The 24876-nt window shown below is 37.1% G+C and overlaps 1 protein-coding gene across 4 annotated transcripts in view; it reads left to right on the top strand.

Moving 5' to 3' along the window:
* The window catches only part of MID1 (midline 1), a 140746-nt gene that overhangs the window by 81935 nt on the left and 33935 nt on the right, over nucleotides 1-24876 (top strand). For all 4 annotated transcript variants that reach the window (XM_066176813.1, XM_066176812.1, XM_066176810.1 and 1 more), the window contains one exon: nucleotides 16363-16458. In XM_066176813.1, coding sequence (XP_066032910.1) covers nucleotides 16363-16458 — 96 coding nt within the window. The remainder of the gene's footprint in view (nucleotides 1-16362; nucleotides 16459-24876) is intronic.

Genomic DNA, 24876 nt, shown 5'->3' with positions numbered 1-24876 from the left:
TTCTACAGGATGTCCTAATTAGGAGATCCATACTGTATACCCTCAAAAGATTTAAGGATTTCACTCCAGCTAAGTACCATTTTTGACTGTGAAAAAAAAAAAAAAAGGCATGATTTCATGGGGGAGAGAAAAGCAGGGCAGCCAGGCTATTCAGGGAAAACTGAGAAGTAGGCATAAGTTCTATATAAGCATTGTAATTCATGTAGGTGGTTCTGTCTTTGCAGTTTTCTAACACTGTATAGGACTAAATTATGTTAATTTCTTTTGTACTTCAGTGTAAAGCAATCCACACACATTTTAAGGCTTTATCTTCCTTTTGCCCTACAGCTTTCATATCAAGCAAGTAAATGTTAAAAGCAGTTAAAAGCAAGTCTGAATCTGTCCTCTCCATTAATGGGTTTTTAATTTAAAGCTCTTTGAAACTTTCATCCTCAGCCCAGGAGCACTGAACCACAACTGTCTGATGCCATGTGCTGGCAGACTGTCCTGAAAAAAGAGTGGCAGTTCTTCCACCCCTAGTTAGACTCCTCAATCAATGCTGAATTATGTAAAATAAATCAGATTTCTCTATTTAGTAGAGTACATGAAATAGGTTACGCTGAAGATGCCTTGAAATTCCTGTTCTGTTTTTTTTTTTTTTTATCTCTCACAAGTGCACTGAAAACACCCCTTAATAAATTACAGTCTTCTTCTTTGTCAAAGATTCCAGGTGAAGCAGAAAAAGTGTGATGTTTCTGTAACTGTACACTACTCAAAAATAATTTTCTTCACTGGAACTTGATATCATGCAGAAGATAAAAACTCAAAGAATAGATTAAATGAAGGTAATAGAAAAAGCTATATACCCATATTATTCACTCATGTTTTACAACATACTTTGAATATTGTAGTCAAATGTACAAAACATTGTCACTTGTACTATAAGTCATATATGATGAACTTAGCTTCTAAAAATATATTTCATTAAGTTCTTTATATAAAAAATATTTATGGTTCAAATAATTTTCTATAGGTTGTCAGAATTTCAGTAATATTTATGATTTATAAAAATAAGTGTCTTAATTACAGAATTAGAGAATAAATTAGTTTGAAAGAGACCTCTAGAAGTTATCTAGTCAGCAGCCACTTTTCACAATGGAGGCAGAATGCCTAGTGACTGTTTTTACTGTCTTCAAGGATAGAAACTCACAGCCCCTTTCTGCAACCTCCTCATCATTTAAACACCTTCAAGGCAACAACAGCCACCATTGCTGTGAGAGCACAACACGCTCAGCTCCTTGTCCACATGATCTGTGGGACCTTTTCTGCAGTTGTCAGAGTTAACAGGTGTTTTTCCAAAATACAGTTTGCTTAAAGAAAATCACCAAGATGTGAAATCCACTGTTTTTACTGCGATTCCCTTTTCTTTCTTTTCCCTTTTCTTTATTTCACTCACATTTGATTTTTGTGCCAGTTGTTTGACCCTGAGTCTCAAAAGCATTTTTGATATTCAAATTTCATTTGTACCTAAGACATTTCTGAGGTTACCTTTAGGGAACTCTGCAAGATGAAACAAAGCAGTCTTCTATTTACCTTGGAAAGCACCCAGTAGCTAGTGTCATACAGTGGAGACATACCACAGGACATATTTAATAATGAGAATGGACAACCTTAAAAGTCTGGACAAACCCATCAAGAACTATTGAAATCTTCTTTTCTTCAGTCATGCAGTTTCAAAATTACATTCAGCAGTAAGGGAGGGCTTTGGGAGGTTGGGGGTGGGGGGCGGGTGGTGGTTTTTTGTTTACTTGTTTTGGGTTTGGTTTTTTGTTGTTGTTGGGTTTTTTTGCTTGTTGGTTTGGGGTTTTGGGTTTTTGTTGGGTTTTTTGGTTGTTTTGTTGGGGGGTGTGTTTTTTGTTTGTTTGGGGGTGTTTGTTTGTTTTACGGGTTGGTTGATTTTTTTTATATCATGTTTCTAAGGGGCTAGTTTTAGAAGTCTGACTTGAGAATGTTCATCCAGTAATTTTTTATTTTGATCACTTTACAATGGAATGTGACAAGGGCAACAGACTCTGTCTAACCTAGGAGTATTTGCTTTTGCTGTCCTCAGTAACCATGTATAGATCATTTGAGAAATAGCTGATACCACTCTAACAAACAAGTAATAATCATTATCTTGAGCACCCAGATTACTTGCCTGAACAAAAATTTTACTAGCATTTAGTATCCATAATGGGAGGGGCCTTCTTAACTTTACTGGCTTCTGAAGACTCTCATTCAAAGCCCATTGACTCAGCAGGAAAACTAGCACAGCCTTTAGTGCATATTTGATTAAAGGCGTTTGATCTTAGGGAAACTGAATAATCTATAAAATAAGGATCAGAATGTTTTTCTCCTGTAAAAGTAATTGAAATGCATATAGGGAAAGAACAAAATTATTACTCTTTTATCTCTATTAAGAAATTTTGTTTTATCAAGTTTTGTTTTAATTAGTTAAATGAGTAATTTAAAGCATTTTAGGGCCTCATGTATTTGGCATGTGATTTGGTTTTTTCTGTTGAAGTAAGGTGGTTACTATGGAAACAAAGACATTGGAAGAGTTGCATCACTGTTAACTTCAGCAACAAATACATTATTATGAAAACAAAAAAAACCCTTTGAATTATAAAGTAGAAGAAGTTTCTTATTAATTACAAAATCATTGGTAAAAGCTAGTTTTATATATTCAATAGGAACCACTCTGACAGAAACAAATGAAAAAAATGGAACTGTCATTTCAATATTCAATAATATTACCTAAATATGGAATTCCCCAAATGTAGATCCCATCTCCTGCATAAACAGTTACAACAAAGTGAAAGACTTACCAAAACAAACTTGTTTTTCCTATCAGAGTGTAACAGCAACTTAAAAAGTAGACCCTCACTTGACATAGTTACACAGGCAACGTAGGGCATGGTTCTCCTGGCCACTCCTCAGCTACTTGCACAATTATTTCTTGGCCATCGCACAGACTTGCGTGCTTATGCATGGGGCAAACCAGCCCATGTACGGAAATAAGGAGTCAAAGGCCCCCACTCTGACATCCTGAGGGTTTGCAAGTCTTGCCAGGCTTTGTTTTCCAAGCATCTGGAGATACAGGAAAGTGTGGACTAGAATTGAGGTGTCAATTCTCCTCTCCTGTATGTAACTCACTTTTAACTGTTAATGGCTCTGTAGTGTTCAAAATCAGGGAACAGTTGCATAATTGAAATAGTTCCAGACTGGGCAAATCATCTCAAAATACAGCCATGAAGCTCAGCAAGCTAGAATGAGAGGCCAAGCTAACCTGCAGGTTGATTTCACTGGAGTGTTTGCTAAAACACATCCAAATGTACACGAATGCCCATGCACATATGCACAGAACCATACCTAATGAATCAGGTACAGGTACTGCACTTTAACTAATAAGACTGGTCAATAAATCATCTATTGTACATCCCACACTTTTGAAGGGACCTCCCAGGGAGATTTGTTTCAACCTTTCAAGTAAAAAGGAGCCTGGATGACCATGTAGTCTATCTGTCCAATTAATCTTGAAAACCTCCAGTGATGAGGACTCTCCCTTGTCCCTGGGGAGGCTATTTTAGTAAATTATGTTCCCACTGTATAACATGTCTTTTATACATTGAGGTGGAATATCTCCCAGTGCAACTTGTACCTGTTGCTCCTTATCTTCTCTATGTGGCTGGTTGTGAAGAGATGGTCTGTTTGTAGGTGCCCTTTAAGTATAGGGACATTGTTATGAGGCCCCTTGAGCCTTCACTTATCCAGAGAGAAGAGATTTTACTTCAGTCAATTGAAAAAGGAGGAAATTAAAAAGTTGTTGTGCAAGAAATCAGGCTCAGCACTCAATCAGTATTTGGTGATTGTTGCTATCACAAAATGTCAAAATGCTATTGATGACCATGCACAGAAACACCAGAGAATGCTTTGTTCTCTCTTACACCCCTTGCACATTGCATTACTCATTCTTTTCACTTTACAGAGCATGCATGAGCACCTGGATAGATGCATGCTTTTTTGTGTATGTTTTGTTTGGCTAAAAAGAAGGTATTTCTCACAAAGTCTATAGGCTCATCTCTCAGAAACAATGGATGTAGAAAATACAGATGTGAAATAATGCACTGGGTAAATCAAGTTCATATCTTTTCTCAAAAGAAAACTTTGTCTGAGATCAAAATTAAACTGAATTAATTGAAGGCCTCAAGTTGAGACTTTCATGTGCTTTTCAGTTTTTATATCTTCCCAAAGTGCCATGTAAAGCATACTTATATAATCAGCATTGACTCATGTTTTCAGCAGAAAAAGTTTGGTAGCCTTGATAGTAGGCAAAACTTCAAAGGCTGTCAAAAATCAAATTAATAATTTGTCTGGAGGAAGTCTGTATAAAGTGGTCACATTATGTAAATGTGTCAAATGAAATGTTAAGATCTCCCTCTCTTTCTCTAGGAAAATTGGATTTGCACTTCACTCTAAATTGCTAGTCTTTTCAGCAAAATGTAAAGTCATTTATTTTTCATTACCTGAATTCCTGTCATATTAGGGTTACAATGTTTACAGAAAGATAAGCAAAGCTATATGGGAGGGTTCAGGCAAGCTGTTTCTACATTTTACTACTGTTATCCCACCTGATGTAAAGATGATCAGCAGGCCATGTAAGACTAGCTCAGTTTTGCATCCTTAGTTTAGGTATGCTGGAAGGGATAAGGTGAAACATTCTAAGAGTCTTCGTAAATCATTCAAAGATCATAAAATTATAGAATATGCTGAGTTGGAAGGGACCCAAGATGTTCATTGAGTCTAACTCTGGCCCTGCACAGGACACCCCAACAATCCCACCATGTATGTGCCTGAGAGAATTGTTCAAATGGTTTTTGATCTCTGTCAAATTTGGTGCTGTGGCCACTTCCCTGGGGAGCCTGTTCTATGGCCCAAGCACCCTCTGGATGAAAAACCTTTTACTGATAAGTCTCCAAAGTAAGCCTCTTCTGACCCAGAGTCATGCTGCTTCCGTGAGTGCTGTCACTGGTCATGAGAGTGAAGAGATTGGTACCTTCCCCTCCGCTTCCCATCATGAGGATGTTGTTGATCACAGTGAGGCCTTCCCTCAGCCTCCTCTTCTCCAGGCTGAACAGACCACGTGACATCAGCTGCTCCTCTTATGGCTTCCCCTCAAGTCTCTTCACTATTCTCATGGTCCTCCTCTGGACAGTCTCCAATAGCTTGATGAGTTTTTGATCCTGTGGCACCCAAAGCTGCCCCCAGCACTGGAGGGGAGGCTGCCCCAGAGCAGAGGGAATCCCCTCCCTTGCCCAGCTGGCCATGCTGTGCCTGATGCTCCTCTGGAAAGGGCTGGCCCTCCTGACTGCCAGGACGCTGCTGGCTCACGTTCAGCTTGCCATCAACCAGGACCCTCGGGTCCCTTTTCATGGCTCTGCTCTCCCGCTTCTCATTCCCCAGTCAATAAACACAGCCTGGGTTGCTTTGTCCTAGGTGTAAATTTTGGAATTTGCTTCATTACTTACACCTCTAAAGGACCATCATTTTTGCATTTGGCATTTTGGAGGAAGAAGAGCTACCAGGAAAATGGTCCTTTAAAATTATGATGATTTATCTGAATTTTTAATATGTTAAAGGAAGGTTAGGCTATACTTGCCACTTGTTGTTCTTATAGAAAAGGGATTGTGCATTCAGGTGTCTTATTCTCTATTATTCGTAAGTATTTTGTTCTTAATTGAGGATTTATTTAAATCTAGTGTATATATGCACTTATAAATTGCTTTTGTTTTCTGAGGATTTAATGCTCTCTGATGACAGATTTACTAAATTTACTAGTGCAAATTTGTGTGCTTAATATTAAGGCCATAAAAAAAGAATCTCGTCCTTATTTCATTAGTAAAATGTTCACAGTCTTTTCCTGTTAGAAGATGCAGAGCTGTTATTGATTGGTCCAGTTTTATTTGAGAACACACAGGCCTTTCCTTTGTGTTTTGCCTTTCAGGTGAAAATATGAAATTTTAAGAAAGCAAAGTTCCATCTCAGAAGAGTACAAAATAATGTCTTAGAAACTGAAACAGGCCTGTGTTTGTGAGTTTGAAATCTTACAGGTGCACATATCTGGGCTTCTCCTTGCATTTTTTCCCTAAAAACATCCTTTGATTTCATATAATATGATCTATCACCTTGCAAACATACCTTCTTGTGCTAAAACTTGCTACTTGGAAGTTTCCTCATGCAATTGTCCATACTAGCATGAACAACTCATTAGTTGATACAAATTGGTTAATTCACATTAGTAAAGTGAAACACGTCTGTGATCATCTGCAAAGCTGAGGTAAGTGAACATACAAGTCTGCTGAGGCTTCCACATGGAATGTTTGCTTCTGGTTGGTTCGATTTTTTTAACATTGAATATACTTTAATGAGGACGGTTGAAAAATAATACGTCCCTGCATTATTGGCCTCTCAAATGATAGTTGGATAACACTGAATTGATTATTTCATTTCTTTGTGAAAGTGCACTCTATTAGGGAGTGAAAAATACTATCTTAGCATGGGAAGGAGTTATTTCTTTGGCTGTTTTGCTGTCTGTAGCATGCATCCCTCACCCCCTGAGTGTTTTTCTTGAACATCCACATTACTTTCAGACCTTCCTCCCAGAAACTCTTGGCACCATACACTGCCAGCAAAGCAAGAGCCAGAAACTGAGTTCAATTCAGGTTCATAAAGTCTAGCAGGAGGTGATGGGCATGTTGTAGCAGCAGCTGGACAGGTCACAGCATGACTCGAAAAAATGGAGCATAAATACCAGCATGTTTTGGAAGTAGGAGTAGTGAGGGAGATCAGAATGCCTTGGAATGGAGTCAGATGCACTGATGAGGTAAGGGAAGGAAAAGCCTTTAGTATTGTACATTAAATGAGAGAGGATGATACTTCTGCCTGCTGAGAATCTTCTCGGTAGGCTTTTCTTTCATTTATCAGTTGCAAAATGCAAGTGAAAACTTAAGTGCTGGATATGATATGGTTGTTTTTCTAGCCCATCTGTGTTTAAAATATACTTAGAAATGTAGGTTTCCAGCTAAAACTCGTGGGGAGTTTGTTGCTGTTTTGGTTTAATTTTTGTATTTTTTAGGTTTGAGGTGGGTTGATTATTTTGCTGGTAGTAGTGGTGGTTAGTTAATTTGAAATCTTGAGCTGATCTCTGAGGAAGTTTTGGCAATAAAGACTAGGTAGGTCAGAACAGAAACTTCACCTGATTGTGACAGAAATATGAAACAAAACCTGCTTCCAAGTCTGTACCTTGCAATTTATACTCCCTACTTAGTTAAAGCCCAGCTCACCACCATCACATTCTTTCAGTAAGTCCATTAAGATTATTTAATGTTGCTATCTGATTTTATCTGTAGCAAATTATTAAGTCAAAGATTTAAATATAATAACCCCTGAAATCTGATCCAAAGATTGATACCTTGGACTGGCTACCTAGGACAGTGGCTAGACAGAGTTAGAGAACAAAGTAGTGGCCAAATCTGAACAAACAGTATTGTCCCTTGTAAATCTGGCATTTCCATTTTAGGCAGCGTATTTCTTTTTTAATATGTATGTACTGCAGACAACCAATGCACATCATATTCCTTACATTTAAAATAATAGTATAGGAGGCAGTTTTACAATATTTTTTGTGAAATGAATGTTTTGCACATAATAAATGCTCCAGGTGCATGAATAATATAAACAGGTGCCACCAAGGAATCTGATCTGGTTGCTTTTATTCTTTCTAGATTTTTTCCAGTATTTGAATACTAAAAAAAAATTGTTTAATGTATTGTTAAATATATTGTTAGATCCTTTTTATTCTTCTTACTCTTTTGTATCTCTTTACAAAGATACAGCAAAGCTGCTGTTAAAGGGAAAAAAAAAAGAAAAAGCTTGAAAAACTCGTGACCATTTTCCATCTTGGGTGTAGCCTCTGCAAGGCTTTTGCACTGCCCAAGGTGTATCTATTCAAGGCCTTTAATAAATACTAATAAATACCTACTTTATTCTCTAACTCTGTCTAGCCTCTGTTCTAGATATACAGTCCAGGGCATCAAGAGAATTGTTTTAGTAACTCCTAAATGTGAGATGTAGTGCTTGGTCAAAAACTTTGTGTAGAAAAGTACCAATAAGTTATATTATCAGGTCAAGTTGACAAGTATTTTAGATGAATGTTTAAGCCTTCTATTCAAAAAAGTTAAACATATATCCAAACTTGAACACTGCCGGAAACTCAAGTTCCCTACACCAAACTTCCTTCATGGCATTCACTCAATCTAGTAGATGGTTTTAATTTGCTGAGTAGGAAATAGAGCAAATGTGGAGAAGAAAACTGAGAGATTTACACTTCTGTCTAGAGCAAGCTCTAACCATGGGCAGCAAGGCAGTGAGCATGTGACAGAATGAGCACCAAACTGGGCAGATGCCAACTTTTTTATGGTATGCAGTCTGCAAGGTATGGTGTATGGTATATGGTATATTCACTGCAAGGAAAAAGTGGAGCCATCAATGATTTAAGTGAGGAAAAAAGCAGAGTGCTCCAGAGTGTTGTTATTAGCTCATGGCATACACCTTGGCAAAATGTCAGAAGGTTTATAAACACAAATCAAACCCCCACAAAACACAATTGTAAGTGGTGCTTTGATTAGTGTAATTCACCCTATGTCAGAATTGGGATTTCTCCTTAGCTGGTTTGGTGACACTTGCCTCATGCACCATGACATTGGACAGTGGGATCAGCATTTTCTGAAAGAGGTGCAGTTCTCTGGCTTCCCTTGGGTTTAACAATGGTGCCTGTGTGGCTCCTAATGGGCCATAGGGCTACATCTGGGAGTACGCTGTGTTCACAGATGCACCCGTGTCTTCCCTGGAGTGGAACTGTTCAGACAGTCCCTCCCATTTCTTGAAAAGGAGCTGCTGGTGCTGTGTGTTAGCCCAGCTGCTACGTGCTGTACAAAGCCAGCGTGAGTCCTGGGTGTGCCAGACCTTCTAGCCCTGCCAGGAGATGGACTCACAGCTTCATTCTCTGGGTGGACAATTAATATCCTCAGGAGGGAAATCAATAAAGATCCTTCAATGTGTTGTTTCCTATATTGAAAAACAGATGCAGAAGGGTGAAGCTGCTTCAAGTGTCAGTTTTATTGCAGGTCAGCAGAAAGAGCTGAATTAGGCTTGTGACAGCTCTACCACTGTTACCTAATGCAGGCCAAATCACCACATTGACCTACACCATTTCTTACCTATCTAGCTGCCCTTTCTAACCTGCCAGCTTTGTCTAAAGTACTGAATTGTTTTTACACATACCCGCTTAGATAAGATGGAATTTTTCAACCACAAAATGCAGTAATATGTATTGACTGATTAAACCCAGATTTTTTTCCTCAATAAAACCTCTTAAGTAAATAAAACTTTCAGAAATGTTTAGGCAGACGTCTGTAGAAACCAGGACTTTAATAACACTGCATAAATTTTGGTTCTTTAGATAATATTTTTGTTTTGTTTTTGTATAGATGTCTGCCATTAGTTATGTGGAAAACTTAGAATTTCAGGTTTTGGAATGAATACTTCCCACATCTTGCTTGAGCAGGATTACATTATGCATCTCATGGGCAGGAGCTCATGTTGAACTCCTGGTTTTAAATACATTCCATGTCCTGGGAGGCTGGAAGTACGTTAAGGTAGGGTGCTGCAGGACAGCTGTGCAATAGTTCAGGTCGTCCTTAACCCCCTTCATTGTGCTGGATTAGCCCAAGGGGAAAAGAATGAGTTTTTAAGCCCTCTAGCTCACTACAATAAGTCTTTAATGACATGCATTAAATTCAGGGTGTCTGGTATTTGTTGTGCTCTTTTAACACTTCAGGTTCCAGTTTGACTCCTCCATTGAGGCAGGAAAAAAAGGTCAAGTATATTGTGGCCTCAAACATAGTCTAACACTTTTGCAAACCTTTATTAAGTCACATATCAGTCCAAGCTGTGTTTTCATTTTTAATGTGGTCAGATGCTAAATCTATTCCTTCTTAGTCCTTGATTCCTAATTATTATTCTGGTCCTTCTTTGATTAATGACTCATTAAAAATAGAACTGAAACAACCCCCCAGATCCCAGCTAAGTAAACATTTGAATATCTTCTAATAGCTGAAGGAAAAAAAAAATAAAAAAGAAAAAAAACCCCAAACAAACACTAAAAAACAAACCAAACTTGTCCTATATAGTCAGTGTTGTCACTGTCTAAACTGGAACAAAATTCTTTTAATAAGTTTGAATGCCTCTGTTAAGAGAAAATGCTATTCTCACTTCATTTTTTTTCTGTCCTTCCATTACAAAAACAAAATAACTATGAAAATAAGAATGCAGTAGAAGTGTAATTGACCTGTGTTCCTGGTAAACATGGTCCCTGCTATGGGGAAACAGTTTTTAAGTATATATAATGTTTGTTTTCCAAACTTATAGTACACATCAATGGAAAACTTTTGCTATAGGGTGCTATAGCAAAAGTATAGCTCTTGTCCTGTTCTTTTCCTCAGAGGCCCTGGGTGTGAAATTTTTTTTCTCCAAAAGTGAAGAAGCAGTGAAGGAAGACTGAAAAGCAACTCACAAGACAGATTAGTTTAGTTAAATAAAAGGGCAGAACTGCACTTACAAATGGCAAGAACCCCTGGTATATTTGAGGGCATGGCTTTGCAAAGACACAAGAGCGTAACTGGAGGTTCTCCCTAGAATATTGCTTTCTCAGTTAATAAAGATTTATATAGTCAGGAATTTGAAGTGCTTGGATTTCCTTTAGGTTCCACAATGTCCCATGTTAAATAGAGATTAATATAAAATTGCGACATTTCTATGAAATATGGAAATATTCAATACTCAACTTAGTTAACATCATTAGAGTCACCATGGCTTCCCATGCAGATATTTTCATTGCACTTTTAATAAAAATAGTCCTGGACAATTAATTAACAGTGCAGTATCTCATGGGTCTTTCCTTGTGATATACTATAATCACTTGAGGTAAAAATCCTAGTCCCCAGGAGTCTATCAACATCATAGCTGTTATTTCTTTACACATAGGAATGTGGAGTGCAGTTGTCAGGCTTTGTGCATTTGAGACTTGAGGTCAATCATTCCTATTAAAATGTTACCATTCCCTGGCTGGAGAAATACAGAGTTGATCACATGAATACTACAGAAGAGTAGTCATCTGTTTCAGGACAAGTACATAGAATAAAAATTAGTTTAAGTTTTTCCATGTGCACCTGGCATGTCCATTTAAATAGAGAACACCAACGGAAGCATGAAGCTCACATATCCCCCAACCCTGTCTCAAAACCACACTGGATATTCTGGCAGTTATTCTTGATTTGATTGGCAACTTTTTTAATAGGTCAGACACAAGTCCTGGAGGCAGCAGGACTAGTTCATGGGGTATGTCTCTATGTTGAGGTGAAAATATAACTGGAGCACATGCAGCATAATGCCTTTGAATCAGGAGGAGAACATTTCAGTGAAGATGTGTTTGCATGGACTGTGTTAGTGACAGGGAGTATATTTATATCTCTAACCAGCCTGCAAGTACTAAAGATTGATCTGCCATGTCAACACCGCTCTGGTTTCCCTGCTGGCTTCCTTGAGTAAGTTCGAATGTGATCACACTTCTGCTTTGTGATGTTTTATTCCTCATCTACGGCAGGGTAACTGTGTGGCTTTAAGTTGCACACTTTAACTTACCCAGACTGGAAATGTATGAACTGTTTCATTTAGACTGTTTGTAAAGAGGTGATAAGAGGGAGGCAGTGGTTCTCAAGAGACGTATGTGATTACTAACCTTAATTTTTGACTATGGAAAGTTGTTTTCTTTAAACGAGGAGATAGCCTCAAAATATGCTTTACTCTGGTCTGTTCTACGCCAGGATCAAGGGAAATGCAAACTGCAGTCAATGCTTGGTACTGAAAGGCTTTGGTCATGGTGGATCTGATGTAAATGGTGATCAGGACTATTGTTGCATATACTATCCCATGGTGTGTGTCTTAGCATGTGCAGCAGTTTCAGTGGACCAGTTCTCAAAGCTTTCCAGTAAGCAGTGAGTGGAAAATTCAAATACTGCTTATATTTACCAGTGGGAGAAAAATTAATATTTTTAATAAGAAAAATACCAGTTGCTTTACTTCAAAAGGAATTGAAAATCTCATTGTACCTGATAGATATCTGGTTTATTTTTTGGCTTTCTAAATAGACATTTTTTATGGACAGTGTCTCTGAGAAGATGATCTTGGGGATGCTTATTTTTGTCTGCTGTGACATAAGACAGGAGCACACAACTCAGTATTTCTCTCCTTTAGAAGCTTACATTAATTTATTTTGACAGCATTTCCAACCATATAGTAGTTTAGGATTATCTATTTGTGCTACCTTCTTATTTTAGACAAGCAGTGCTTTGCGTGAGACTGTTAATTTGGCAAAGGGCAAGGGTTCACATTTGGTTTCAATACACTGATAGATTTAAAGGCTGGAAGAGACCATTATGATCGTCTAGTCTGACCTCCCACTTCAATCAGGAAACAACCCTCATGCAGTCATTGCTGCAACATGATCATGACTTCAGCAGCAACATGATCATGAGATAGACAGCAGCTTAAAAAACGTGATCAATACTGAGTTGCCTTCCCCTGGTTTTAAGCATTAATTTTTCCAACTTAGATTCCTGTCCCTGGGTCATATCATTTTATAGGCATGCAGAGTCAAAATGAAACATCATCCTTAACTGTCCTTTTCAATTACATGTCTGTGATTTCATCTACTTGAATTTATCCCAAGATTATAGGAATATTTATGTTACATAATTGTCAGACCATGCTAAATGGACAGTATGCATTCTTTTCACTTTATACTGGATGTTGTAAAAGCAGTTTCAAAGCATGCATGGAATGTCAAGATCTTGGGCTGGATCTACACTGATAAGTCAGGAAGCATTCAGCCTTGCTTTTGCTTTTTGAGAGCAGTTTGCATCTACTGAGCTAACATACATGAAGCCTGTCCACAGAGAAAATGTAGAGCAACTATTGTGCTTCTTTAAAAAATAGACAACAGAGTTTTGAAGATCAGTTTTTATCAGACAGATAGTGAAAATTAGCAACTGACAAAAAAAAAGGTAAGAAAAGGAAACTGCAAATGTTTAAGAAATTATGATTTACCTGGAGCATTACCAAAAATGCAGTTCCCAATTACCAATACAATTGGTGCGATACTATTGTTGCTTTGCCCAACAGAACAGCAGTAGGTGAGAAGGAGGAGGATACTTGGAATCGGGTTCCTCTCCTACTCATTTTCACATGTACTCATCATAATGTGGGAGCACACTTTCCTCAGACTTCAAACTTGGCTAAAATTCACTCTCCCAGGAACTCTGGTCTACAACAACTAGATTAATTTTCCGAGTTGGCTGGACCTCCAAATCTGGCACTGTTCTCTTACGCAACTGAGGAAGTTCCTGGTGTGGATAAAAAATGAGGTTGCAACACTTTGGAAAGTCTCTGAGCAAACATCTGTTTCTAAAATTTACATGTTTAGGCCTTTTCTGTGTTCCCCTATATGGAGTAAAGAAAGAGGGCAGAGCTCAAACACTGCAGCTTTACTATCACACAGTAGCTAAAGTGACTCCATGGTCTGTCTGAGAAAATAATAGGGGAAAGTACTAGAGGAAGATACTGCCAAGAGAAAATCTGGGTAATCATACTGCAGGAATTGATCAAGTTTTATGAGCTTTAAAACTTTCAAATCAGGCCACTTTTAAGAGCTGCCATTTGATACCGCCCTAGTGAAACTGGAAAGATTGGCATTAATTTCAGACAGCAGCCACCACATTTTTGCTGTCTGGTAAAGCATTAATAGAAACTGATGTTCTTCAACAAAAAATTTAACAAAATTCTGATTATTCTTGACTTAAATTAAACTAATCTCTTGTGTACCAAACTGCATGTAAACAAAATTCCAGGCTTCCCATATTGAAAATTACACAGTTCAAGGAGATAGAGCATGGGAATGGATTAACTCCAGTTTTTCTAAGGCAACTCACTTGTTTCATAGTTTTCTTCCATTTTTCCAGTCAGGAAGTGCAGACGAGACCTGCGTGAAGCCATAATAATATATATGGGTTTATACTTATGGTCACTGGATAGGAAACTTATTATAAGATTTTGTTCTTCATCCAAAACATACATACATACATACATACATACATATATATATATATATATACAGGAATATAGAATATTATATCCAGATATTGGAAATATCTTTAGTATAGTAATCCATATATAATCTATGGGTCAATACATTTCTGTTTCAGAGAAAAATGCTGACTCTTCATGTATTGATGGCCTTAGTTGCAGAGAAATAACTTTCAGTTATTTAAAATCAATACAGTGTTCCACAACCATTTTGAATACATTTTTTTCTTCATGGTATATATAGGTACCAACTGCTAACATTTCTTATGTTCAATAATACATTTTAATTTAGGTAACTTTAACCAAGAATACACAATTTTCATTGAAATATTTTAGTGTAAAATATTAAAATATGTAAAAAATTAATATATAAGATCAGAAGTTTTATAAATAAAATTTCAAGAGTATTCGCACATTTGAATATTAAGGAACTGTTTGTTGAAGGCAAAAGTTATCTGATATTGTAGCTATATATGATATTTTGCATTTGAGTCTCAGCCCTACAAAGGGACATCTGACAGCACTGCCAACATGCCTTTGCAATTAAGATCATTCACAGTATGGCTTATGGAAATGTAGGATCCAGAACAAACAGCTCAGTAAAATGCCCATTCTTGTTACTCTTTGTTCTAGTGGGATATAAAATAAATTTAGTGTAGAAGGTATTTTTGCAGCCAGAGCTTGTCATATAGAACATTCATGCCTCTGCTGGGAAGAAAATGCCAAAATTATGTACTTCAATCATCCATCACACTTCTTGGAAGGGTCATATACACAAAGCCATCAAAATGTTTTGCTTTCCTTAGTGGAACAGAAGTGACTGCCTCTCCAGTACTGAAAGCATCAACCCTGCCAAAGTGTGTATCATTCAGCAGTTAAATGCTGCCATCTTCATTTGTTTGTAGCCATATAAAAAATGGGAAGGGAACTGCACAGCTGCAGAAAGGGATGGCAAAGAACAAGGTGTCTTAACCAGCATGAAATAGGCAGGGAATAACAACAGCAGAAAATACAGGCACACACTCTAAGTGTATGTATGGAGGTGAGAGTTGGGGGAGGATTATACAAGTCAGGTAAGTTAATGGTAGCTGTGGGGACTGAAATGATAGAATAGATATACCAGAGGGAAAGTAGTAGTGTGAAGAGAAGAAGGTCATTAATAAAACATGAGGAGGGTTGTAATTAGTAAAAGTTGTGCAGAAATACTTGCAGCCGTTGTCAGGAAAAAAGCACAGGACTCACTTTTGGTGTTCTTGTTCTGTAACTCCGGGGAGTGGGTCAGAGCTGTCACAGACCTGCTCCTCATGTGCTTGGGCTTCCCTCCTGTGGATACAGGGAGGAGAAGTGAGGTTTAACCATTTGTTGCTAGATCTCAATCTCCCATGCAATTGCAGGAAGCCGGGATGCAGCCTCAGATCTGTGATTTGGAAAGGGCTACCGCAGTTGCAGATATTTATGGCAGCCATAATCAGTTGATAAACACAGAAACATGCCACAAGTTCTCTCTTAAGAGCAGTCAGTGAAGGCAGAGTTTGTGAGTAGGCATTTCTTTCTTACCCATAGAAAGGATGTTTTTCTTTAGAATTACATATTAAAAGATACAACTCTGTCAAACTGGGGAATAAAATCAAATAGATCAAATCCCCTCCCTAGCACTTCAAATACTAAGAAGAAAGTGCTGACCAGTTCTGAAACCTCAGTTAGCATCAGGCTTTTAAATTCAGATATTAGACTGAAAGCAGAAAATAAGGATTCAAAAATGTTCTCAGTTAAATATTTCTTTGGGGAAAATGTTCTTGCCTTTTCTGGTCGTCTTCTTACTCATTTTTTCCCTCCTGAACAAAACTAATTGCTTAATCTAATTATTAGTAGGTCCTTAGAAAACCTATTCTCCAGAATTCACTCTTACCTTGAATGTTTTTGCTCTCTTGTCTTGCACAGACAAAACATCTAAACCAATCAAACATGTAATGGAACGTATCAATATGAAAGTCTCATGTTCATACCTGTGTAATTAGATTATTCAAATATTCACCTAAGTATTAAATTCTTTGCAATGTTATTTTCTTTCTTTTATTTTAACAGCAAAATTTGGAGAGTAACCTCACCAACCTTATTAAGAGGAACACCGAACTTGAAACTCTTCTGGCAAAACTCATTCAGACCTGTCAACATGTAGAAGTGAGTACTGATCTCCATTAGAAATGCTTATAAACTTAATTACATTCATTTCTAGTATCCAGGAGCAAACATTTAAACAAACAAACAAAACCCCAACAAAGCAAATAAAAATGAAACAAACACGTGAAGAAATTAATTTACATAATGGTAAACTGACTTAAAGCTTTTTCACTGGTATTTGTATTCCCAATACAGATAACCTGCTTTTCATTCCTTTCTGTTCTGTTTTAATTATGGTGTGTTGGTATAGCCTCCTGACACCTCCACCGCTACTATACTTGAACACATCACTTACTGCCTGTAATGTTTGTCTTTCCAGGTCCTTTCTGAGCCAGAGAAATATTTACAGCTGGAAAATAAAGGCAAAAAAATAGGAACACCCAGATTCCCAGCCTCATTTAGGTTTCTGTTGACCACTGGTTTTGTTTAAGCTGTCTTTTTTTTTTAATCACAATTAACTATCTAAATACATATCTGTACCCAAATGTCACGCACAAAATATATTTATCTTCCAAAGAAGACAGGTTCTTACAGACCTTTTAGTTGCTTCACTTACATATTCCACTCTGAGTATCAAAAAAGTCTTTAGCACGTTGGGATCTGAACCTTTAATTTGTCCCCCAGAAAAGGTGAAAAAAAATTCACCCAAAAAAGGCAAAGCAAACAAACCAAACCAAAACAACAACAAAAAAACCAAACCCAAACCAACCAACCAAAGCTAAACAACTCCCCATTCTTCCAAAGAGATCACTATCTATGTTTCTATTTGCTCCACTCCTCTAGAGCCTCACCGACTTCACAGAGCTCAATAAAACCATACAAGTCTATCCACTGTATGAGACTTTAGGTGAATGGTTTCATTTCTTTATATAGGCACCAATAGCGCCAGGCAGAACAGCTGGAATGACATTAGTAGGTACTGAGACAGAGATAAGGCACAATTTCTTGCTCTGCAAACCCCATGAATCAGATGGGCTCAGGACAGCATAAGGCCTCTTCTTCATTGGTGGCCTACATCCAAGATGTGTTAGATCTGAAAAATTTAAAATTACTCCTCTGTCTTTCCTGCAGTTCTGCAATATATTACCAGCTCTAAGTCTAGTATTACAAAGAATCCAACTTGTTCAACTGGTAACAGATGCACTACTGTCCCTGGAGTCCTGTTTTAGAGTACGTCTCTGTAGACATAAAGCAATTGCAACACAGTTGTTAATGAATTCCTACCATGTTTTATTCATCAAATTAGTCTAATTAGCATTTAAATTAGCTAAATATTAAGAAATGAGCTTCAGTCAAAACCTTGGACCTCGGCCGCGCTGGAAATCAGGCACTCAGGGATGGGGAAATAAACTTTAAAGTTATCTCTGTTTCTCAGAGCCTGTAAAAACTTCAGATATAATGTGCATGTTTCCAACATTGAAGAAGCTGTGGCTTAGATGGATTTTTGAAAAGTCAGTACACTCTTTTTCTTCTTGCTTGTTCAGGAGAGAAATTCAAGCCAAGCCAAGAACCCAAAATAAAAATTGCATTAATATATTGGCTAAAACATTAACAATGCAAATTTAAAATTACAAAATATTAGGAAAAGTTTCCAATGACTGTGTTCGTTTTGACATATGAACTCATTGAAATGTTGTAACTGAACAGCAAGTTAGTTTTACAGCAAATGCTTTCTTTTTTGTTTTTTGATATATTACAGATAATAATGTAAAATACATTGTACATAATTTGTAAACATATAAAAACATAGGTAGTAAATTTAAAGACTCCTGTTACCTACTTTGATTTTCCTTACCTAATTTGAAATATTTTTGATTTAGATTTTGGGGGCTTTAAAACCAGTTTTTTTAAAAAAGGAAATAAGCTTTCAGTTTCACATATAATTTGGACTTTAATTCAAGGAATAATAATAATTTCCTTTCCTTCCTTGTTTTTCAAAGTTGCCAAGACTTTGCTCTGAGATATATAAACTTCTAAAGTCATGCTCACTAACATTTATTTGTAGCTACACACAGTAACATTTTTTTAAGCCTTCATCGTGTCATAAGCCAAAAAATTCAATGTTACATGAGAAATGAAAAAGAAATGGGTTTTTTTTTGTTTGATATGGAGCAGAAGCTGATGTTTCCAAAAATGAACAACAAACAGGCTCTGTGTGTTTTGGATAAATTAATCCTCACCAGCCAATCCAAATGTTGGCACAAAGCCACTGTTTCTCACCAACCAAGTGAGCTGTCAATGGCTGCCCAGGAACCAGCTTTATGGCAGATTAGTGATCCATCCATGCATCCTTCCCAGCTGTAATGTCATCCATAGCAAAGGCCAAATCCCAGTCTCTCTATGTTTTAAAACTAATGTTTATTCCTTTCTGAAACAATTTTCCTTCTTTCTCCCATGTACACACAAGGACCAGTCGGTGATACTGATAATCTATAAGCTGGAGGCCTTACAGACACTGGGGAGGGGATATCTGTTTTGGTCTCTCATCACAGCAATGGAGACATAAATCTTGCCTATTTTTAGATGGAGTTCATCAGTTTCTGACAGGATTTATCCTGATGGAGAACTTGATCTTGGGAGACTGAAGAAGTTCGCTTCCAGTCTTGCATTCCTATGGGTGGTTCTGGTCATAAAAGCAGGAAAATCTTTGTGAATAAATCAAACCAAACCTGTATTCTTTACTGCTTTAAGTAGAATATAATATTAAGCATTTTATAATAATAACAATTTTATTATCTGAATGTCTGTTTTTATACCGAACAGGGGTTAGCTTATTAACTTATGGGAACAATTTTTAAAATTCCATTTTCTCAGAGGGAACCACACACCCTGAAATGTGATTGCTTGAGACTATAACACTCTTCTCTGTCCAGAATCTTTCTGTTTCTTTAGGAGCACACTGACACACTTGTTCAACTCATCTTTCAGACACATCTCTAAATGTTTTTCATTTTACCCTAATTTTTCTATCTTTCCACTCTCCCTTCCTCAGTAATCCTGTCTGTCATTACTTGGTTTTGCAGAAACTCCAAAGGCTGTTAATCAGGAAATCCTCCTTAGAGACCGTGGCAATCCTGCAAGGACATACTTTTGGCCTGGCTGCTTTCTACAGAGCACCCCCTCACCTAGGGCAGCTCACTGGGCTCCCTGGTGAGGCAGCTCTGCTCCTCACTCTGTGCAGGGAAGGCAGCTGTGGGACAGCAGGGTTGGCTGCATAAAATGTTAAACTGATTCATAGGATAAAATAAAGCCTTCTCCACAAACAGAGAGAATGGAATACAAACAGCTACTACTTGGATATGTATTTCTTTGTAGTCCTAGTTCACAGCGCTCACACTTGTGATAGTATCTGTAGAACTCTTTTATGAGCATTAAAAACTCTCTTGGATAATTTTATCTTTGAATTTTCTGCAGGGGCCTTGTACAAGTCTTCCAAACACAGTGTTGTAAATTTGGGATAGACAGGCCCAGGATACAGAGCTATAGGCAAATCCCTGGGTGACAGCACCCCTGTTGCCACACCAACATCCCTCCAGGTTTCCCACCATCCTGCTGTGTGCTGGAGAGGCCCCAGTGTGGCCTTGAGCTGCCCTGCCTGTGAGCACTGCAGCACTGCCACCCTCCCCTGCACACCTGCCGCAAGGTGATGGGGGCTGCATCCCACTCTGCTGCCTCTCCTGGCTGTATGCAGCTCAGATTTAGTCACTTCTTAGTTGAATCAGGGGAGGATATAATGTTGTCAGTGTTTAGGTTCTCCCCTTGGTTTTAGTGTTACAGGTTTCTCTGACTGACAAAGTGCTGTGTCACAGAAAATTTGATTCTTTGTCATAATTTCCACTCTATGTGTGAGGTTTCTGTAGAAATCTTTTAGACCATGGCATTCATTGACATAAGGCATAAATTTGAGCATGAGCCTCTTATGCCAGTTACTTCCTTTCTAAGCAATTTGAGTTTTGGTTTTGATTTTTTTTCTCATCTCTTTTAGGAAATGCATAATTAAATGTCTGCAATATAGTCAATGCCATGAAGTTTCTCATCTGCTAGACAGAAACATAATCTGAACTCAGCTGGAGGAGAAATTGGAGCAATTATCTAGGGGGGAGGAGAAGGGAAATAGGTTTTGCTTGCAGACAGCTTTAAAGCATCTGTATCTAGTCTTTCTGTTTGTTTTGTTTTGAATTCACCAAACGTCATAGGAAGCAGATTCTGGACAACACTGTAAAATAATTTTTGGTTGCATAAAGAGGAGGCGTTTTCCTCTACTTGTGTAACCCCCAAACTGCTGGATCCTTTGCTCTTTGCATTTAATAGAAATACTCAGCTTCTAGCTCACTTCGAAAGATCAGCTACAGGCAAAATATCAGTGTAAAGTTCCTAGTCAAAAATTGGATTTGTGTGCATCAAATGGTGTTTTTATAGTCATGTTATATAATCACCTGAATAAAAAGTAGTATATTAAAAGGACCTTTATTTCACTGGCACAGATACTCAACACTCACACTTATCAGATACATTTTAAATCAGTGTAAAGCCATAGTGCAAAACCAATGAAGAGAAAATGGCAGCACCTAAAAAAATCCGCCTGTTACTATTTTTATGTAAGGCTGATAAAAAAGAAATGAGCCAAACAGGACAGTTTTATAATAATGGAATTTTGAGTTTCTAGTAAGACTTCAGCAACAAGATAGCTCCTTCAAATTTTGCAACAAAATGTCTCCATCAATTTTTGTATGGCATTTCTGTTACTTGAGCGACAGCAAAATCAAAACTCAGCTGCCAATACAATTCCCAAAGGACACTTGAAAAATGAAGATGCTTTGTCTGTCACAATAAAAGACAGTGAGTAGTCTGATTTCACAAATTTTCACGGTACTCACTCCTTGAGATTTGGGATTATTTTCGTCAAAACTCAAGTAAACCGAGAAGTTCTCAGCAGGAAAATTTAGTTGGAAAGCTTGTATGTAAACCCTGCTGTCTGAACTGCAGCAAATGACCTTCAGAATCATACAAAGTCTTTGGAATAAAGAATCTACTTTGCTGGGGATTTTATTTTTTTCCTAGGAAAGGAGCAATGGGTTAGATAAGTGTTTACCATCACTGTGGAGTATGTGTGATAACTTGGCAAATAACTTGGAAAGGAACTCCACAGAAATTTGCTTTTCCTCTGCCCCACTATCTTCCATTTTTGTGAAGATGCTTATTCAGCAGTTACATTTATTTGCTATATTTAAGTGCTAAAAGTAAATGGTGTTTTTTGATTTCTGTAATAGACAGAAAAATATGAGTTGAAGGAAAGTAGGAGTTCTCACTCTCAGTAAGATACTAATAACAAACCCAATGACATGCATAAAACCTTAAGAAGGAGTTTACAACATTTGTTTTTTTCTAAGGCAGTTTCTAATGAGAGAAGTTAAAAGAGACTCTCTATTAACATTATTTCTATTAAATATGTAGCATGATCTATTTTTATTTCTAATTACTTTCCTTCTACTTTTAATTCCACTCTCATAAAAGCTGATTTCATTCAATGGAAATCTCAGGTAAGCTTTAAATTTATGTAGCATCTGAAAAGAGAAATTTCAGGAATAAAAACCGACAAAACATGCTGCATGGTATATGGTGAAAGAGAATATTCATTCAGGGATGTCCTAAGTTGCATGCCTAGTAAGCTGTAGCCTAGTAGTCGAATACTATTACCCTAAGGAATTATAAAATTATTTCAAAAATTACTAATTAAATGTATAATTGGTCCTATACAAATATGGAACTGCTGCATTTATGCATACATTTTATGTACAGATTAAGCACGTGCTGGAATATGTTATTGCACCTACAACTGTTCTGTACCTTCTGTAAATTTGAGTTGTAGTTCTGTTAAGAGGTCACACAGATTGTGTATAAACCAAGAGCAGAGCTTGCCACTGCCTGCTAAGGTGGCCAGGTCTGATTTGCTCCACCTCTCCCTTTCTCTCATATCCAGATGTTCAGATTTTTGATAGACTGATATTCTTGCAAGACTTTGTCCTTACACTAGTAAATGGAGCTTAGTCCACTATTTACCACTGGTTAATTAATGCAGCAGGTAATATTTTGTGCCTGCTATCAGAGATTGTATCTTGTCAGTCAAAATGTTGTCAGTTCATGGAACCTTTTATCTCTGAGTCGTTTATCATTATGGGAACAAAATACTCTCAAATTCCTCCTTTTTCTGCCTAACATAAACAGCTAAAGAGCAACTAGAGTAGCAGGGAGACCAAAGGCACTGGTCCTCTTGTGAGCACGTTAAACACTAAGCTGAAGACCCTGGATCCTGGATGACAGTTTTAAGTATTGAACTATTGTTTACAAGTGCACTAGTTTCAACATCAAGAAAGGATGGGCAGTCCTTTGAACTTAAGTGATTATTTGATAGTTTTTGTTTTCCTACTCCAAGTGAAACACATAAAGTGGAATATTTTGCTCCATATGGAACAAAGGCTTAATGTCAGCAGGAAAAACAAAATAAAAACAATAAATAATTAAATATTGTTCAATTTAAAAGTATTTTCATTATTTAGGTTTAAAGAAAGGTCTAATATAAAGTGTAAAAATAGAGAGTGAAAATAATGAGATTCCTATTTTTATTTTTCTTTCCCCCATGAGATTCTGGGATTTTTTTGGTTTTAGAATGAGATTGTAAATGTCACTAGAGGACTTCTAGGTGTCTTGCTGGTTAGCTTCTCAACAATGTGCTTCGAAGCACAGGGGGACAAAAAACTTGGAAACAATATTTTGGTGAGTAAAATGAGTACTTCAGTCTTCTAAGAAAGGTTTACTTTTAGTCAAGATTGGAGCAGATAGTCTTATCTGCCAGGCCCAAAGTGGTTTAGCTATCCCAGCCTAATCTACCCTTCATTCACAAAATTCCTACGTAGCCAGAGTTAGATGGCATTATTTTTGCACTGACCTTTGTTTAACCTGCTCTGAGACTGCCTCTAAACACAGGTCTCCTGGTTAGAGATAGATGTGGAATGCAAACAAAAACAAAGCCTCTGGCACACTTGAAATGGAAGATGACCATTTCTTTTTTCTTTTTTTTTTTTTTTTTTGTTTTCTTTTTTTTTCACCATTTCAAAGCAAAAAATTTGTAAAGATCCATTCAGATGGCAAGCTGATTAATATCACATATTTCCAAAGGCAAGTTTTGTCATCACAGATAAAATCAAATTTATGCTTAGACTAGGGAAAACCTGAAAAAGTTGTTTTCCTAGAGTTCTGCTTTTGCTCTGTAGAAGACTATATTGAACAACAAACATCAAGTAGGGATATTAAATAAAGGAAGTTTGAATCCACAACTCTTAAAAACAAAGGGAAGAATTTTTCTTGAATGTGTGTTAATTATTATCCTTTGTGTTTTCATTAAATAAATAAATTATATATGGATGACGTTAATTCTTCAGTGTACTGTGGCTCGATGAAGAAGAGTTACTCACTTTACAACATGGAGTAAAATAAACAGGCCTCTCTCTTTACAAGAGTATAATCCTTTAATTTATCTAGGGACACTAATCCAAGAAAATGTGTTCCACATCTACATGACAATGACAGAAGTTTTCCTACAGCAAATAACTATCGGCCTTTGTATATTAAAATGTTAGATTTTTTTTTAATATCAGTTTCTGAGTTTGGTGTAAGTAGAAATTCAGGCTCAAATCTAAAGTGAAGTATGTGGCAATGATGTAACAGGTTTTGAGTAGAATCATTCAATTTACTTTGCTGATATTTTTGTCTTCTTTTGAGTATACAGTAATTGTTGTGAGTATATAGTCATTCTCTGGCCATAGTATGTAGCCATTCTATAACTATCAGCTCAAACACATAAAGAAAAATTCATACCTCTTCTTTACCTGTACAGCCATAGCTGCAAAGAATTTGTTTTTCTAAGGAATTGAAACCATTTTTAAATCATGAAGATAAAACTCAAAATCATACCTCAATTTCCAAAGATCAGACTCTTTCTATAACCTACTTTCTTCCATTTTGCGTGATCAACAGATGACTAATAAATAAAAATTGCTCTGCTTTTGATGAATTTACCACAGAGAACATAGCCTTAAAAAAAGCAGACCCTCTCTAATTTGTCTTATTTTGCTTGTCACTTAGAGATTGTTTGCCAAAAAGACACATGAAGGTCTCCACTTTTGGAGAGAATTGACTCATCTATAAGGAATCTCAGAGGAAGAGTTTTGCTATTGCAAGGAAAATTCTTCTGAGACACTAAAAAAATCCTTTCCTTCATATATTAGTTGAGGAAGTTTTCATGTGTTTGAATCCAGCCCTCTGATTCTCTTTGCCTTTGTGTTAACCATACAAGCTCCACTGTAACCTTGAATCTCTAGCCATTCTGCAGTTTTGTGATTTCCCAAACATCTGCTGGGG

Source organism: Chamaea fasciata, unplaced genomic scaffold (genome assembly GCF_029207755.1).
Source record: "Chamaea fasciata isolate MVZ Bird 193981 ecotype frontalis unplaced genomic scaffold, bChaFas1.0.hap1 SCAF_2, whole genome shotgun sequence".
In the NCBI taxonomy this organism is placed as follows: domain Eukaryota; kingdom Metazoa; phylum Chordata; class Aves; order Passeriformes; family Sylviidae; genus Chamaea; species Chamaea fasciata.
The sequence above is the reverse complement of the archived record's forward strand: the minus strand, read 5'-3'. Positions and strand labels throughout refer to the sequence as shown.